Genomic DNA, 17,379 nt, shown 5'->3' with positions numbered 1-17,379 from the left:
CTTTACTTATTTCGGTCAGCTCTTTGGGTAACAAAACTGCCTAATTTAGTTTACCTTTTTAAAACCCAGTAGGAGTATTTTTTTCCTTATGTGAACTACATTTGACGTGACCTAGAAAATCACATGAAGTTAAATATTCTACAAAGAGAGTCAGAGGCAGGAGTTAGTCCATAATGTTCCTTGTCTTCTGGTTAGCCTAGGATATTTTGGCTCTTCCCAATCTCCTCTACGCAAAGCCCCTGCTTCAAGCATTAATGAATAAGCTAGAAGAGGGGTGGCTGAGATGTGGCTCTGTAGGGGGGTGGGGGGAGAAGGAAGACACACAAAAAAAAAGCTGCTTTCATTGAGGGCAGGAAGGAGCCAAACAGTGAGACTATCTCAGTACAAACAATTGTTTTGGCTTGAAGATCTCCATATGGGTAGTTACTCCAGTGAAGGCTCAGCTGGAATGGAATGCCGAGCCTGCCAGGAGCTGAAGACTGGGGCTGACACAGGCTTATGTGTCAGAATGATGGCATTGGTATCTCAGGATTTCCAGAGAGGATGTCCACAGAACATCTGCCCCACTGAAAACCATTCTGTGCCTGACCCAGCAAAGACGGCAAGTTTAAAGAGATGAGGAGAATTGGGTCAATGAAGACAAATTCCAAGTTATTCAAGCCAAATTCACATCTTAGAAGAATGAATACAAAAGGTGGCTCTCCTGAGAAATCTACTATATTTTAATCATTACCTCAATGGCTACTGGAAGGCCAGGGAGAGTGGGTTTGCACAGGGTTCACTGAGCTAACAACTAGGTGAGCAAGGCAAAGTTGGCCTGATAATTCAAAACTTGACATTATAATTACACTAATTTCCTAGCACCCACGACCTCACTGCAGGTAACAGATGTGAACTTCGTTTGCCAGCACTCTTCACCTTCTGAGGACACTTGGCTCTCTATAGGTTTTAGGTTACTTAAGGTTAAGGCATTAACTTCCTCTTTGCAACAAATAGGATCTATTCATATCCTCAAGAAACAACTGAAGATGGAAAGTGCCGAATCTTTAGAAGAGAGCATGGAAGAAGGGTGATATGCCACTGACTCATGAGACAAACCTTCATCCTCCATCCCTAGGAAAAGTTCTTGACCCTGTCAAGTTGACAACAGATAAGTTTCTCCTCCTAGGTAGGCCCACCACTGCATTCTGGATGTGCAAGACTGCATCTTGATCCGTAACTCATAAACTCTGTGCTCCTGACCTGAGAGCCTTTGCAATTAAATGTTTGCATACACATTGATCACCACCCCAACCAGTGGCTAACAGCAGGCAGGGAGAAACAGATGTGTAGGGAAGGTGTGCTTACAGCTACACAATCACTTCAAAGTCAGCCAAGTGTTCCTAACACTTCAAAACTTGGTGTTGTTATCATTAAATTGGATTATTATCATAATCGTCTTGGCATTCACCTGCACATAGTAGACACTAAATACTTACTTGCTGATAAAAAAAAACCATAATAAGTAGCAGTAGCAAAAACAGACCATATTCAAATACTCTCACTCTTCTCCCTCTGGACCAATGAGTCACAGCTGAAGCAATTTCTCTAGAGGCAGTGTCAATGTCTGGCGAAATCTTTGGTTGTCACACTGCTAGGGGATGGGGACATGCTAAACACCTAGTGGACAGAGGCCAGGGGATGCTGGTAAACATCCTTAAAAAAAGCCCTTGCAACAAGGAATTATCCAAACTGTCAATAGGGCAGAGGCCAAGAAATCCTACTCTAGAGGAACCAGTTTTAAGCCAATTAATTTGAGACAGGTGAGATATAAAGAAATATAAAGAGATATAAGGAAATATAAAGAAAATATTTCTCTTGTTCTATAACAGATACAGGACAAGTGTTCCTGTGTTAAAGGCTGTACCACAGGGTAGTACTGGGTGATGGTGGAACCTTTGAGAGGGAGGATCTTAAGTTATGGGGGTTTGCCCTCCAAGGATGCTCTAGGACCCTCTTCCTCTTTGCTTTGTGGCTCAAAATGTAAGCTGTTTTACTCCACTAGGTGCTCTGGCCATGATGTGTCACAAAGTCCAGGGACCAGCTGGTTTTAGACTAGACCCTCTAAACCTCTTCTTTTCATGTTAATTTCCATGGTTAGGGTTGGGAATGTGGATTAGTGGTAGAGTGCTTGCCTAGCATACATGAAGCCCTGGGTTCCATTCCTTAGTACCACATAAACAGAAAAGGCTGGCACTGTGGCTCAAGACTAGCCTTGAGCAAAAGCTCAAGGACAGTGCCCAGGTCCTGAGTTCAAGCCCCAGGACTCGTGAGAGAGAGAGAGAGAGAGAAAGAGAGAGACAGAGAGAGAGAATTTCCATGGTTACTTCATTATAGTGACAGAAAGCTGACTGAAACAAGTATAGAATTCTGAAAGTGGGAAGAACTTCAGGGATTTTTTAGACCAAGTGGAGTTGGAGAAACAAATATCCAGAGAGGTCAAATTATTTGCCCAAATTCATAGAAGAAAGGATCAGGGGACTGGAATTAGAAGCATCTCTATACACTTTGAATATGTGTTATACATAGTATATGCTTAATAACTGCCACTAAAAATTTATATCTTATTCAGGCATGGTGCACATACCTGTTACTCCTATAGTCAGGAGGTTTTGCAGGAACATGTCATCTTTCAAGCCCAGCCTTAGTTTCATAGCAACACCCTATCTCTAAAAAGCATATTCTGTTCTTAAAGTCATTTTCTTTCTTTTTTTGGGGGGTGGGGGTGGGGGTGGGGGGTGGTGTTGAGCTTTGAACTCAGAACTCTGCACTTACTAGAGAGGTACTCTTATTATTTCAGCCCCCAGACCTTTTTGCTTTAGTTTACTTTTCAGTTTGGATCTGTTTTTTGCCCAGAACCAACCTTAGACTGTGACCATCCTTCCTTTGCTTCCTGTGTAGCTGGGTTTATTATAGTGTGTGGCACCATACTTAGCTGTTCTTTTTATTGTTATAGCAAAAGACGCATTCTGCTGCTCAGAAGTTCAGTAGCTGAGTGTGGAGACTTACCTACCTCCCCAACTTCCCATCTACATGCCCTTCCCCCAAAGGAAGCCCAGGTAGGGGAGAAGAGTGTAACACACTAGACTAGCCCATGCAGAAAACGTTTTTCAATCATTCCCAGCAAAGCACATGCCTTTCACCTGAGCAGAGGCCCTACACAAAACCAGTCAGCAAATGAGCTTTGCGCAAGGCTATGGACACGTGAATTTCTTTCTGCAATGAAGTGCAGCTGCTTTTCCAACCAATGGCAAACACACAGTGACTGAATCACAACCGAAGCCAAACAAGCTAGAGAACTGTCATTTCTAAACAAACGGCAGCACAGAAATGAATTCTGGGATCAAAGTACAAATGTTTAGCCCAGCTGCATGCTAAATGTTAGTCATCCAAACAGCTCTGCCTTAAGGGAGAAAGGCAAAAGATGGAGGTTTGCCTGGCTGCAAAGAAAAGACAACCCTTTAAATCCTATGTGTCTCAGAATGGAGCATAATGAGGTATACAGGTCAAACAGTGCACAGGAGGTAGGACAAAGATGTCAGCCACGTGGGCAAAAAAAAATCGTGCACAGGAAACATTATGCAGAAGAGCCCAAGCCAGGAGTTATTTTCTCTAGGAAAATAATCACAGCTTCACAAGAGCCAAAGTAAAGTTTTTCAAATGAAACAAACCTGTTCCAGTTGATACAAAGAGAGATTCTAAAACTGCTAGAAAGTTGGGTTGTTGTTTTTTTTAATTCATTTCTGTGGAACCTAAGAACAGTGACTATTTACTCTCATTCCACAAAAGGCTAAAGGACTGCTATTTCGCCCTCCCATTTCACATGCTTGCTACATTCTCCCAAAAATGATGTGTCACACTGAAGCCTCCTACAGAGAGGACAGCAGGTTAGCTTCGTGACTGGCTTGAGCTTTCAATGCAGCACAGATGCTTGAAGCACACAAATGAAACAGTGCAAAGAAGCAATTGCATAAAGCAACCAAGAAATTCACCTGCTCAGCCTCCTGAAATGTCACAGATCTTCAAATCTGAATTAATGGGATGAAGGTGACTGTCAAAAACAAGCAAAACAATAACATGATCTGAGCACATACTAATGAATAATGCCATTCACACAGGGAACACAGACACTGTCAGACAGTGGGCAGTGGGTACATAGATGTACAGATATGAAGATATAGTTTCTGTCTTCATTTACAGATTAAGGAAAGCCTTTGTTCAAAACAATAAGTGAAGCCATTTTATCCCTTTTCTACCAAAATGGGGCCTCAAGTCCACCTTCCCAGTGGATGAATTTAAGTTAAGGTCAACTGTGTGAACATTCTAAGAGGCTAGTCAATGGTACAATACTCTCCTATACCGGGCATATACTGTAAACAGGCAGCCCAGCTCTCTCTGCTGTGCCCATAAAGCTGTCCTGTGATCAAACCGGGGCTCTCTCCAGCTCACAATTCCTTGTTTCAACAGAGTTATATTGTCACAAAGTGTTTCTCAATGATAGCCCCCAACCCACAAGGTACCCTCTCCCCCAACTTTTTAAAATTAGAGGACCTCAGGCCTACTCAAACCTAAATGCAGAAATAATTCATCACTCTAGCAGCAACCAAAACTGCATTGCACTATTATTTATAATACAAAAGGAGTGAAAACCCAAATGTTTATCACTTAGTTAATAAAATATATCCACACCCTCATGTTAAAACTATAATGAAGGTATTTAAATGAATGCTCATGTTAAGTGAAACAAGGACATAAAATCACTGTGGTATAAACTCAAGTAAATAAGTGATGAGAATTATGGGAACTATCTTCTGCATGATTCTGGGGTTTTAATTATTTTTATTATGAATATGGGTAGTTTTCATAATCAGAAAAGATGAAGGCTCTGACTTTTTTAATGTTTAGATAATAAACACAAGAACTTTCCTTCTTCCCAGCTAGTAAGGTTTTTCAAGTGGTTTGGAAGTCTGTTGCCATGGCAACAAATTTCCCCCTTAAATGCACAGAAGACTAATGAAACTAGGACTTATTTTTACTGTGCCATAATATGGGCCTTCAATTTGAGTGACTTGTGTCAGGCTGCTCACAGACAAGGCTCAGAGCCAAGGGGATAAGCATGAGTCTTCCTGGTTCCAGAGCTGCATGTAATGGAGCACTGATGCTCACTCCTGGCAAGTGGTAGGCATTCCTAACAGCAGGTGTACTGAAGAAAGACCTTCCCTCAAATTTCTCCTCAGCTGCCAGAGTTCCTAGTTCCTTGCATCCACTTTCAGAAAGAGAAAGTCCTGTTCCAAACAGTTACTCTGGGTAAAAATGTTTTCAACACAGCAGAAGAGCCTGAATTTTTTAATTTTTTCTTTTTCAAGTCAGCCGTCACACTCAAATTCATTTCCATTAGCTCTGCTGTTTACAACTATTCTGAACAAAGCATCATGGTAAGAACAGGGTGTTTCCTTCCTCTTTCTCCTCTAAGGGCTATCAGCTATCACATGAGCTAAAGTATCAACAAGAAGATGCCAATGCTCCCTCCCCCAAGGCTTTGTACTACAGCCCAAGCAGTCACCCACTTACATAGGAAAGTCTGTTAAGAAATTATTCTTGAAAGGCAAAAAAAAAAAAATCTAAACAATATTAAAGCAAAAATTTGAAACTCAAAGAAACACTAGAGAACTCATTTCTAAATCCACACATTCGGGGACTTCCAGTCAGACAAGAAAAGAGGAAGAAGTTAAGACAATGTGCTGTGTGTGCAAATGAGGTGAAAATAGACTGTGGACTTAGCATATAACCCCCATGTAAACATGTAAGCTGTGGGGTACAGCCGTGGGGATTTATGGTCTTTCCATCACCAACAGCTACCGCAAAAGACAATATGACTCTGAAAAAAGTTCAAGCTGCAGTATCTGTGGCAATCACTGTGCTAAGACAGTTTAGCTCAGCTGAGCACAGGTTTCTCTGTCCCTTTTACATTTGTTTCACTATTCTCGATACCTCATAAAATGGAAATGTTACATATTTGGTTTGGGACTGAGGAAAAATTACACAAAACCAGAGGGATCCAATGTTGGCCCAAGAAATTCCTTCTTTGGAAAGTTCTGACTTGAAATTAGTAGTCTCTAGTGGGCTTATAAAATCCAGTGTTTAGGTAAATTGTATTGTATATGCATTTTAAAGCAAACTGGAATACTTACAGGAAATCACGAGGCAGGGGAGATGGTAACAGAAACTGTCTAAGAATCATTTCACATTAATTGAACATGAAAAGATGCAATGATAATAAAAGTGTATCACCACCCGGGGAAATGTTACAAAGGTGAGATTCCAGGGTAAATTCCAGTCACAGAGAGGAAGGATCAGAGAAGGAGGAACTGCACAAACTGAAGACAATCACCAGGGAAACCTTACGCTGCTGGATGGCCACAGCTGAAGGTAGGTTTGGCTCATCTCAGGGGTTTTCCACTGTGGGGAGGGACCTGCCGCTCAGCCACCAATGGATCTGCAATCACAAAGCCTGTGGGGAAATATAGGATCCAGAAGAGTAGGGCAGGGAAGGAGACAGTTTGAGAAAGGAGTCAAACACAGCACTGAAATATTGTAATTATTAAACATAAAGCTTCCAAAGGGCACAGATGAACCTTTAAGCTGAAATGGCCTGGCTGAAAAGAACAGAGACTCTGGGAAGCAGATAGGCTTAGTACATTTTCATGATATCTGTGAATTACCGTAACATCCTGTCAGGAAGAAATTAACTTTATAGAGAACAGTGAAAAATGATGAAACATAGGTGACTTTTTTCAGTTGGTGACTTTACTCCAACAATGAGACCCCCTTATCTGTAGCCTCTGAGGAACATCAGCCCCAAAGCAAACACACTTCACTGAAACCCTTTGCTGGCCTAGTTCCACCAATTCCATTAATATAACAAGGGCGCAAATGCGGGTGACCTGGTTGACAAAAAAAAAAAAAAAAAAGCTTTTAGAAAGTGCTGAACTCATATCACAAATAGCAAATGCTTTTATAATCAAGAAGAAAATTACAGCAATACTTTGGGAAGTTTCATCTTTAAACAGGATGGCAACAACATTCCTTACAAGGCAAAATACTTTTCAGGCTTAGGTTAGAAGAAAATAGGTTCAAAGATCTCACCTGTCCCATCCAGTGCTTATCTATACACCAACCAACCAAAAGACTAGTTAAAACTATGTGCAGCACAGAGAAAAATAGTCCCAGTACAATCAAGGAAAGACTAAGCTGTACCATGCTTTAAAGCTCTCAGCTCCAAAACTCTGGGCATCCTATGTGCTATTCACTCAATCATCCAGCTGTAAATGGATGTGTGACAAGGTAGATATACCATGCTCAACTCAAAACTAACAAGGTGGGAACTTTTCTGAGTAACCACAGGATAAATCATTTCTGGCAGCTGGCAAGAGTCAAATGCAGTTTCAACAGAACTAATTTCCTAGTCAGACACCCTAATTACACAGGCTATGGTTGAGTTGTTACATTACTTCCTAGGAGGATTTCAGCAAAAGTCAAGATCCTTCAGAAACATACCAGGTTGTATGTACCCAAAGGCCCTTCTTATCTCTCCAAAATAACTCATATAGGAGAAAGACTCTTAATCTTAGAGATGTTTCAAGTGCCTTTGTGTCTTTACCTGTTTGTGCTTAGATCCTACCCTCATTCTACTCTACAAGAGGGAAATACATCTACTAGCCTCCCTTGGCAACTGACTTCTGGATGAGCTCTCTCAGAGGGAGGGACTTGGGATGAGTGGCAAGAAGAAAGAGGCCCAGGTTCTCTCTTACCTGGCCTGGGTTCTAGTTGCCACTGGACAGCTCCACTTCCCATGCTTCTCACACCAGACAGCTAAAGCTTCTGGCCAATAGTCACACCAAAGCTTGCTAATTTCCTCAGTGGCACAGGAGCTCCCAGATACTGCTAATCCGGGGAAGCGGGGGGGGGGGGGGGGGTCCTCAGCCAATTTAGCTCTTGTGCCCTCCTATTATCTGAGCAACCCATGTCCTGCTTTCAACTCCTGCTCATGTGACCAGTGTGTTTTCTGTGTCCCTAACTGTCCTGAGAGGACCTTCAAGCAGGCACAATGAAACAGATTTCAAAAATTATTTTTCAGAAAACAAGTTTCCTAAGAATTAAAACAATTGTTCAGATCATCTATTAAAGATTTCTTTTGCCAGGTACAAGTGGCTCACCCCCTGTAATCCTAGCTACTCAGGAGCTGAGATCTGAGGATCACAGTTCAAAGCCAACCCAGGCAGAAAAGTCCATAAGGCTCTTATTTCCAACTATCACAGAAAAAGCTGGAAGTAGCACTGTGGCTCAAGTGGCAAAAGGAACCCAGGAACAACACCAGGCCCAGAGTTCAAGCCCCATGAATAAAGAAAAATAAACTTTTTTTCTTGTAAGAAAAGATTTATAGATGACAAAAATCCATTCATTCATTTATTCATTCATCCAAAGATTTACTGAGCCTGACCTTACCAAGCCCTATCCACAACTAGGAAGACCACTGTAAGGAAAACAGGCCCAAACTCCTGCCTTCATACACTGACATTCTAAGGGACATGGCAAGTGTGGCAAATCATGACTTCAGAAATGAATTAATACAGAAATACTGTGTTGTTGTTGTTGTTTTGCCAGTCCTGGGGCTTGAGGAACTCAGGGCCTGGGCGCTGTCCCTGAGCTTCTTTTTTGCTAAAGGCTGCATTCTACCACTTGGTCAGTGTGCCACTTCTGGCTCTTTCTGAAGAACTGAACTCAGGACTTCATGCATGCTAGGCAAGCATTCTACCACTAAGCCACATTCCTAACAACAGAACTTGGTAAAAGTGAATTAAAATTAAGGTGCTCTACTCTACAGAGACTTGTTTCCTACCTTTTCATGTGGTATGCTGAACTGTCACATTCCAGGGACCAATACAGAACTTCTTCAAAGTTAGTGCCTACTTAAACTGGCAACTTGCTCAAACAGAAGTACAACTATGATAAGGATTTAAGCAGATACAATGACAAAAGTTTGGCACTGCATGCTTAGAATGGAAAACATTGTGTGTGTTTAATGCAGTTCTTTTTTTTTTTTTTTTTGCATCTTTTTCATGGAGAATATCATTTAGAGGAATAGAATCTGACTTCATCCTTTATCCCTTTTTCATAGCGCAGGTAAATGCCATTAATGTAGCATACAAAGCCAGAGCGATGTACATCATATATAGTGTGTCACAGTCACCAATTGCATGACATTATTTCCCAGGTGGTATTTTCAGGCAGAATAGAAACAGACAATGACTCATGATATAGATAACTGTGCCCAAGAAAGCTGCCACCTACATACCATAACAACATCAGATGAAAAAAAGCAGAAAGAGGGTAGTTTTCAAATTTATCTGGCAATGACAGATTTCCTGCAAAGTATACCCAAGCACTTTACACATCAAATATTCAACATATGGCCTGTCTTGAGCATGCTCAGCCACACACAAAAAAAGCACTGATTCCAGAAATGACAGTATCTGCTGCTGGCATTTCATTAGACTTTTCTAAGATAGTTTAATGTAGCCAAAAAGGTACATTTCCATGAAGATCATGTGGACACAATACCTTTCTTAATACAGAGCAATTCGCATTTCAGGCCTGAATTGCAATACTAATAATTTCATTTGAGTATCCCTACAACACTATGAGCTTCTTATACACAGTAAAAAGCATATGTATATTTATCATTTCAATGCCATAGAGAAAGTTAACTACAGACATTTAATTTTAATCTTACTAGCTCCTCAAACTATCCCAACATACAGTGGAAATATACTAAAGAATTCTCCCATTCCCTTCATACACATACATGATACAGAACATCTTAGAGTCTGGCACATTCTGTTTCCTCTTCCTAGAATGCAAAGCTCCCTAATTCACCTGGCAAAATCCTGCTTACACTTTAAGACACAGTCTAATTATCTCAGAAACCATGGCTTCCTAAGGAAGATGTCTTCCTTTTTCAACCTTTCTATTCCTCCCTGTGCACAATGCTACAATGGTAATTATTACATTGCATCAATAAGTTTAACACATCTGCTTCCCCATTAGACTATAAAATCCTTAGATCAAAGACCTTATCATTGAGTCAATGTGTCCTACTTCAGTGTCTTACATAAATAGGCATTTAAGAAATATTTTCTATAGCTGGATGCTAGTGGCTCAAGCCTGTAATCCTAGCTACTCACAAAGCTGAGATCTGAGGACCATGGCTCTAAGCCAGCCCCAGCAGGAAAGTCCATGAGACTCTTACCACCAATTAACCACCTGAAAACTGGAAGTAGCACTGTAGCTCAAAGTAGTAGAGCACTAACCTTGAGCAAAAGAGCTCAGGGACAGCACCCAGGCCCTGAATTCAAGCCCCACAACTGACAAAAAAGGAAATAAATATTTTCTGGTGTGTGTGTGAGTGTGTGTGTGTGGTGTGGGAGCTCACATCTGCAAAGAGTTCTCCCTAAAAGATATGAGACTTTGAACCCATTTTCTCATTGCCATAGAATGATATTTAAACAATAAGAGAACAAATAGGAAAAAATATATCCCAGAGAACAGGTTTAATATGTTGATATGGGAAGAAAATTTAATGAGGACTTTGACAGATCAATTTTAGTAAAACCACATCTGTAATCCTAGCTACTTAGGAGGCTGAGATTTGTGGATCACATTTCAGAGTCTCATGGTCAGAAATGTCCATGAGACTCTCATTTCCAACTAGCCAGCAAAAATCAGGAAGTAAACGTCTGGCTCAAGTGATAGAGTGCTGCTATGAGCAGCAAGAATGAGAGGCCCTGTGTTCAAGCCCCAATACTGTCACACATACACCAAAAAACCTGTGTTAATGGCTGTCAGAGTGATGATTAGAAGTACTAGAAATGGAAGCAGAATTTCTTATCTCTACCTCTCAAAAGGTATAAGTAAAATAATTAAAACTTTGTAGGAAGTTTGTGCCAATTAAAAATGAAGGGGAAGGGGCTGGGAATGTGGCTTAGTGGTAGAGTACTTGCCTAGCATGCCTGAAGCCCTGGGTTTGACTCCTTAGTACCACATACACAGAAAAAGCCAGAAGTGGCACTGTGGCTCAAGTGGTAAAGACTTGAGCAAAAGAAAAAGCTCAGGGACAGTGCTCAGGCCCTGAGTTCAAGCCCCAGGACTGGCAAAAAAAAAAATCCAGAAATGAATGCACAAAAACTAAAAATCAGAAGTACTCGCAGAAAAAGTCGTCACAAAGAAATTCCCCGGTGTAATCTTTCATCCAAATATGAAAAGTCAGAAAACATCAGAAGTCATCCACAAGGGTACCATAAAACACACTGGTGAAAAGGTCAGAACTCTCATATATAGAAAAGGGTTTTGGCTTAAAAACTAGGGAAATATTGTGAGTCATTCTAGCTGTGGCTTCCAATAACCAGAGTATGTTAAGGGAGGAAAGTTAAAAGGCAAGACTAATAAAACCAAGATAAAACAAGTAAGATCAACAATGGGAAAACAAAATAAATGATGCTCACATCTGAATAACACTTTAGCTTACAGTGGACTTATAATTTCCTTTATTTATTTATCTATCTATCTAGCTAGCTAGCTAGCTATTTATTTATTTATTTGGCCAGTCCTGGGACTTGAACTCAGGGCCTGGAAACTGTCCCTGGGCTTCTTTTTGCTTAAGGCTAGCACTCCACCATTTGAGCTACAGTGTCACTTCTGGCCTTTTCTGTTTGTGTGATACTGAGGAATCGAACCCAGGGCTTTATGCATGCTAGGCAAGCACTCTACCACTAAGCCACATTCCCAGACCTATTTATTTATTTATTTATTTATTTATTTATTTATTTATTGTCAGTCATGGGGCTTCTCTGCTCAAGGCTAGCCCTCTACCACTCTGAGTCACAGCTCCACTTCTGGTTTTCAGGTGGTTAATTAGAGATAAAGAATCTCATGGACTTTCCTGCCTGGGCTGGCACTGAACGGCCATCCTCAGATCTCAGCCTCCTGAGTAGCTATGATTATAGGCATGAGCCATCAGAAGCTGGGCACCAGTGGCTCATTCTGAAATCCTAGCTGCTCAGGAATCTGAGATCTGAAGTTCAAAGCCAACCTGAGGGGAAAACCCACAAGACTTTTCTCTCCACTTAACTATTATTAAAAAGCTCAAAGTAGAAATGTGGTTCAAATGGCAGAACTCTAGCTTTGAGCAAAAAAAAAAAAAGCACAGAATGGTGCCTAGGCCCTGAGTTCAAGCCCCAAAAGCAACACAAAAAGGAAGGAAGGGAAGGGAGGAAGGAAGGAAGGGAGGGAGGAAGAAAAGAAAGGAAGAAAGACAAAGAAAGGAAGGAAGGAATAAAACTATCAAAATGTCAGGTGGGAAGCATGACTCAAGTGGTAGAGTGTCAATTGAACAAAAGCAAGCTGAATAAGCTTGAGGCCTTGCCCTGATACTGACAGAAAAAAAAAAAACAGATATAATATGCTTTCCAACAGAATTGAGACAATCTGAGTATAGCCTTGGACAGTATCTGAAATAAGCAGAAGCCCTTCAGTGTATATAGACAATAAAATCTTCATGGTCTCCATGTTATACTATTGAATGACAAATGAAAGGTACCAAAAGCTATGGATAATAATCTATTACAAATGCACTCAAAAGAAATCTACTTAAATGTCATTATTTACTCATGCATATATCATCTTTCAAGTCAGGTAAAAAATGACCAACAGTGGTTGCCTCCAGGGAAGAATAAAAGGTGACTAGGAGATTAGGGACAGGATAATAACTTTTCACTGTGCAGGTTATCTTTTGGACCTTTTAAAGTTTGAATCACATGAAAATGCTACCTTTTTTCAAATACATAAATAATATGAGTTACAGAGGAAATGGCTAGATGATCAGAGGTGAAACATTTCAGTGGCAAGATGCAGAAGAAGGGGAAAAATAAAAACTTACTACAAAGTTTCCCTTAGAGTCCAAAATTCTAAATAGTGTTTCAAAGTCTGAAGTAAATAGTTCTCAAGATCACCAAATGACTTTCATTTAGGTTCTCTGCATGCTAAATAGCTCTCAATTTTTCACAAATGCTGACACAAATAAATAAGTATTTAGGTCATCAGAAAGACAGATCCTTGCATGGTATAAAAGAACATTTAGCTTAAACCACACCCTCTGAGAAGGTTGCTTAAGGATTATTCCAGGCACATTGATAGAATATGGAAATGCAGAGCCAAAGAACAATCCTGGACTAACTAGTACACGCATCCCAAATATGAAGAAGTACAACCATTTTACTAAAAATCAGAACTGGTCACAAGCTAGCCAGAGTTACCATTGATATAGCTGGAATATTTAATAGTTTTGTCCTCTGTTTATCCTAACTTAAGTCAGTCCAAAAATTTGCCTTTTGAAGGTCATATAAACTTGAAGGCTTTGATGATGAAGTAACCACATTTTCGGCTGAAAACATGTCACTGCATCTCTTTAAGGTAGTAGCAAAGCAGCTTCCTTCCCCACATACCCCTTAGCAGTTTCAGACACTGGGGAGCTTTGTGCTCAAGAGAATTGAAAACCCCAATAGAACGTCTACTAAATACAAAGAACACTTGCTTGTTCTTTATTCTGATGCTTAAGTTACATATTTGAAGGGCCAATTAATCAAGAAATATCATAAAAGAAGAGTTATTTTGGAACATTAAAAAATATAAGCTCATAGGTCTATAGTCCAGGCTACATCAGCTAATTGAATATTAATGGATATTAATGGAGTCCATACAGTGAGATTTAAATTTTCTAAGAAGGATGAAAGGAATGTAGAAAACTAAACCCAAACCCAAATCTCATTTTAACCACAGTTTCAAATTCCTTTTCCAACTAAGTATATTTTTAATCAGAATTATCAGGTAATTTATCAATGCATTTCTTCTTTCTGACAGTTGCCCACACCATCATTATAAATATTGAAATTAGAAATGGGAAGGAGAAAAATGAGTGAGAGGGGTTGGAAAGGTGGAAGGACTAGATAACTCATACACTAGATAAACAGAGGCCTCAACAAATGCCTACTTAACAGAACTGAAAGATATGTGACACGAGGGCATCTAATTTTTAATACAGTAGCAAAATGTATTGAAAAGAATCTCCTATTTTAAAAAAGACACTATTTCAGGATCCAGGATTATATCATCAACAGCAACTCATGAATTCTCGTTAAGAGAATTCAAGTAAAGAGTATTGGAAGATTTGGAGGAAGACATGGTGAATCAACCTCTTTCTCTTCCACATGTTATGTTCATTGGAATATGAGTAAGTACAAAAGCAATATGAGAATGGGGGTGGGGGACTAATCAAAATGGCATTTGATTCCCCAAATGCAGCAATGTTCACTCTGTGAGACTGCCTTACAGTGACTCAAGATCTGTCAACTGAGGACATAGGGGAATTTGAGTAAAGCCAAGACAGACAGTCGTAGATTGTAAACTTAATCTCCCAATAGGTCTGGCACAAGATCTACCAGGAACCAACCTATTAAAAAAATTAACATACTCAACATAAAATGATTCTAAAATACATTTAAAAATGAATTCTTGCTAATGTAAAATTTCAGGAAAGAAGCCAGAGGATTTGCTTTTCTAATGACCCATTCCATTTACCGATTGATAGAGGTCAGTAAAAAAAAAAAAAAAAAAAAAAAAATTGTACTAGGTTGTCTAAATCAATGCATCATTCCTCTGGCCCCCTCCCAATATGACCTTCTAAAATAAATAGTCATCAGGTGAAAACACCAAAATAGATAAATACAAATGCACTTGATTTTTTTTTGTTTTATACTACATGCTCAGTAATGCTGCACATGGCAAACAACCCTGGCAAATCTACAGCTTGAGGAACAAAAGTAATGAACAACAATAGCCTTCCCAAAATACAGCAGCTTGTCTCTGCTACATGTCACTAATAACTAAGTTTTCCTACTATATTGACTTTTCATTGTATTAAATCAACGAATCTTTAAGGGCACAGGAAACAAAGACTAAATAATCTTGAAAATTTGCAATGGTCCTATTTCATCTTTAGAAATGTAATCATCACCAAGGCAACGAATTCAATGAATTCCTTGCTTTTGTTTCTTCCCTGATTAAATGAATCCTGCACTACAAGCCCAGTTCTGCTAGTGTTTGCCATCACACACGCATGAGGCCCTCCAACGCTTTCCCCAAGCCAGGGCCAAGGCTGTCTAGAAATCCGCACTGTGTCACTGCGTAAGACAGTTTCCCACTGCACACATCCTGGGAGAAGAAAGCCACCTGAGCAGTTCTCAGCAAGACTGAGAAATGAGAGGCTGAGGAAATAGCAGGCAGCAACAATCACCACCTTTAAAAATCCTTTCAACAGTTTTCCTCTCTGTCATCTCACCTTCCCCTCCACACACTGTCACCTACTCTCCCCCCCCACACACACACGCACACGCGCGCACACACACAGTGCAGTTCATCCACAGCTTTGCAAATGAAAGGCTGCTAGTTCTGGACTGACAGTGGGCCTAGAAGTCATTCAGAGCCCCAGAAATAGACATTTGCACCTGAACACATCAAGCCACTTCCCGTCCCACCCCCACCATACACGCACACACACGCACACACACACGCACACACGCACACGCACACACACCGAGACGGGGGAAGAAAAACCAAAAACACCAACCCTCCTGAGCAAGAGTAGCAGGCGATGTCATTTAAAGACGACGTGGTGCCCCCTAAGTTCCAGAAGCCCCCTCCCCGCGCAGGCCGCCCCCTGGCACCGCCGGGGGGGGGGGGCTGCTGGCCACCCCTCCCCCTCCCGCCGCGGGGGATGGCGCTAACCTTTAGACTGGCAGTCGGCACAAAACTTGTTGTCTTCCTCCAGCAGCAGGTTGGCCAGGACGGCCTGGTACCGATCCACATCCTTCACCGACTTGCCTGTCATGGCCAGGGTGCCGGCGGGGGCAGAGGGCGAGGCGCCCTCCTCGCCCCCAGGAGCCCCTGCCTCAGTGCGGGGATTCGGACTCCGGGTTCCCCCCGCCCAGGGCGCCTCCCGAGCGGGGGTGAGGCCTGTGCTCCGGCCCGGCCCGGCCCGGCCCGGTGTCCGCTGCCCGGTCCGCACCCCGCGGCCCCCGCGCCGCAGCCCCCTCAGTGAGGCGCCCCCTGCAGGGCTGAGGGCAAGGGCGGGTGCCGTGGAGGCTGCTGGGGCCGGGACTCAGCTCAGGCAGAGGGAGCCGTCCTCCTCTCGGATGCCGGCCGTGGAGACGAGACCCCCCAGCCTGCCTGTCTGAGGACCCGGCGTCCCGCGCCTAGGTTTCCCTGGCAGCTGCCGCCAGCTCGGCCACCACCTCCGCCGCCCACTTCCGGCAGCTCTTCCTCTCCTCCTCCACCCAGCCCAGCCCGCGCATGCGCCCCGCCCACCCCGCGGCACTGGGCTCTGCCCTCCGCTCCGCCTCGCAGGAACCAATCCGGGGAGAGGCGGGGGGCGGGGCTTGGGTGAGGGAGGCGGACACGCCCCTGGCTTGTCCTTGGAAAAGAATGAATGGAGCCTGACAGTCAGGGAGGGGAAAGAATGAAAGAGAAGTGATGGAAAAGCGCTAAAAATTTCCCAGCTGTTACTAAGTGCCAGGCATTGTGCTGAGCGCTTTACATGAATTATCCCAATACAACCTCACCACAACGCTACAGTTACATATTTATCATCCTTATGTAACCTGGGTGTTATGGATACACCGAAACCCTCCAGATTATTCTTTCCTTCAACGGGAAAAAAAGAAAAGAAAAATCAAGGATCCAAGCTCTTAGTCCTATGTAACTTGGGGGTTATGGATACTCCAGAGCCTTAAAATAAGAATCCAAGCCCCTAGCCCAGGCTAAAGGAATACCACACTCTTCAATTTTCAGAGATTCTGCTCACCTCTCACTTAGAATGGCTGCTCCCACTGATATGTATCAGCTCTGCCCTTGCGACTTCTTTCATCTTTGGACATCATTCTATTGCATAGGTTGTTGTTGTTTCCTTTCCATCTTTAAGTCCTCCGAAACAATGCTGTTTGGTGTACTGAAGATTATTTGGGGTGGGGTGGGGCAGGGCTTGATTATAACATAGTATTTTACCCAAAGCCATCCTAGCTACAGGTAGTTTATAAGTGGCTGTCCTTTCATTTAGAAATACATCTGCCATCCTTATTTCATTCACTCAGCAAGTTGTTAGTGAGAAATTGCTAAGAATCAGGCCCTATGCTCTGGAAAGATCCGGTTTATAATTTTTAAGGGAATATGCTT

The 17,379-nt window shown here is 42.0% G+C and overlaps 1 protein-coding gene across 1 annotated transcript in view; it reads right to left on the bottom strand.

The window, feature by feature from the left end:
* Window positions 1-16,475, bottom strand: part of Smap2 (small ArfGAP2) — a 43,142-nt gene extending 26,667 nt beyond the window's left edge. The window contains exon 1 of the mRNA XM_048350994.1: window positions 15,937-16,475. Coding sequence (XP_048206951.1) covers window positions 15,937-16,039 — 103 coding nt within the window. The 5' untranslated portion in view covers window positions 16,040-16,475. The remainder of the gene's footprint in view (window positions 1-15,936) is intronic.
* Between the last annotated feature and the right edge of the window lie 904 nt (window positions 16,476-17,379).

Source organism: Perognathus longimembris, chromosome 7 (genome assembly GCF_023159225.1).
Source record: "Perognathus longimembris pacificus isolate PPM17 chromosome 7, ASM2315922v1, whole genome shotgun sequence".
Taxonomy (NCBI): Eukaryota; Metazoa; Chordata; class Mammalia; order Rodentia; family Heteromyidae; genus Perognathus; species Perognathus longimembris.
The sequence above is the reverse complement of the archived record's forward strand: the minus strand, read 5'-3'. Positions and strand labels throughout refer to the sequence as shown.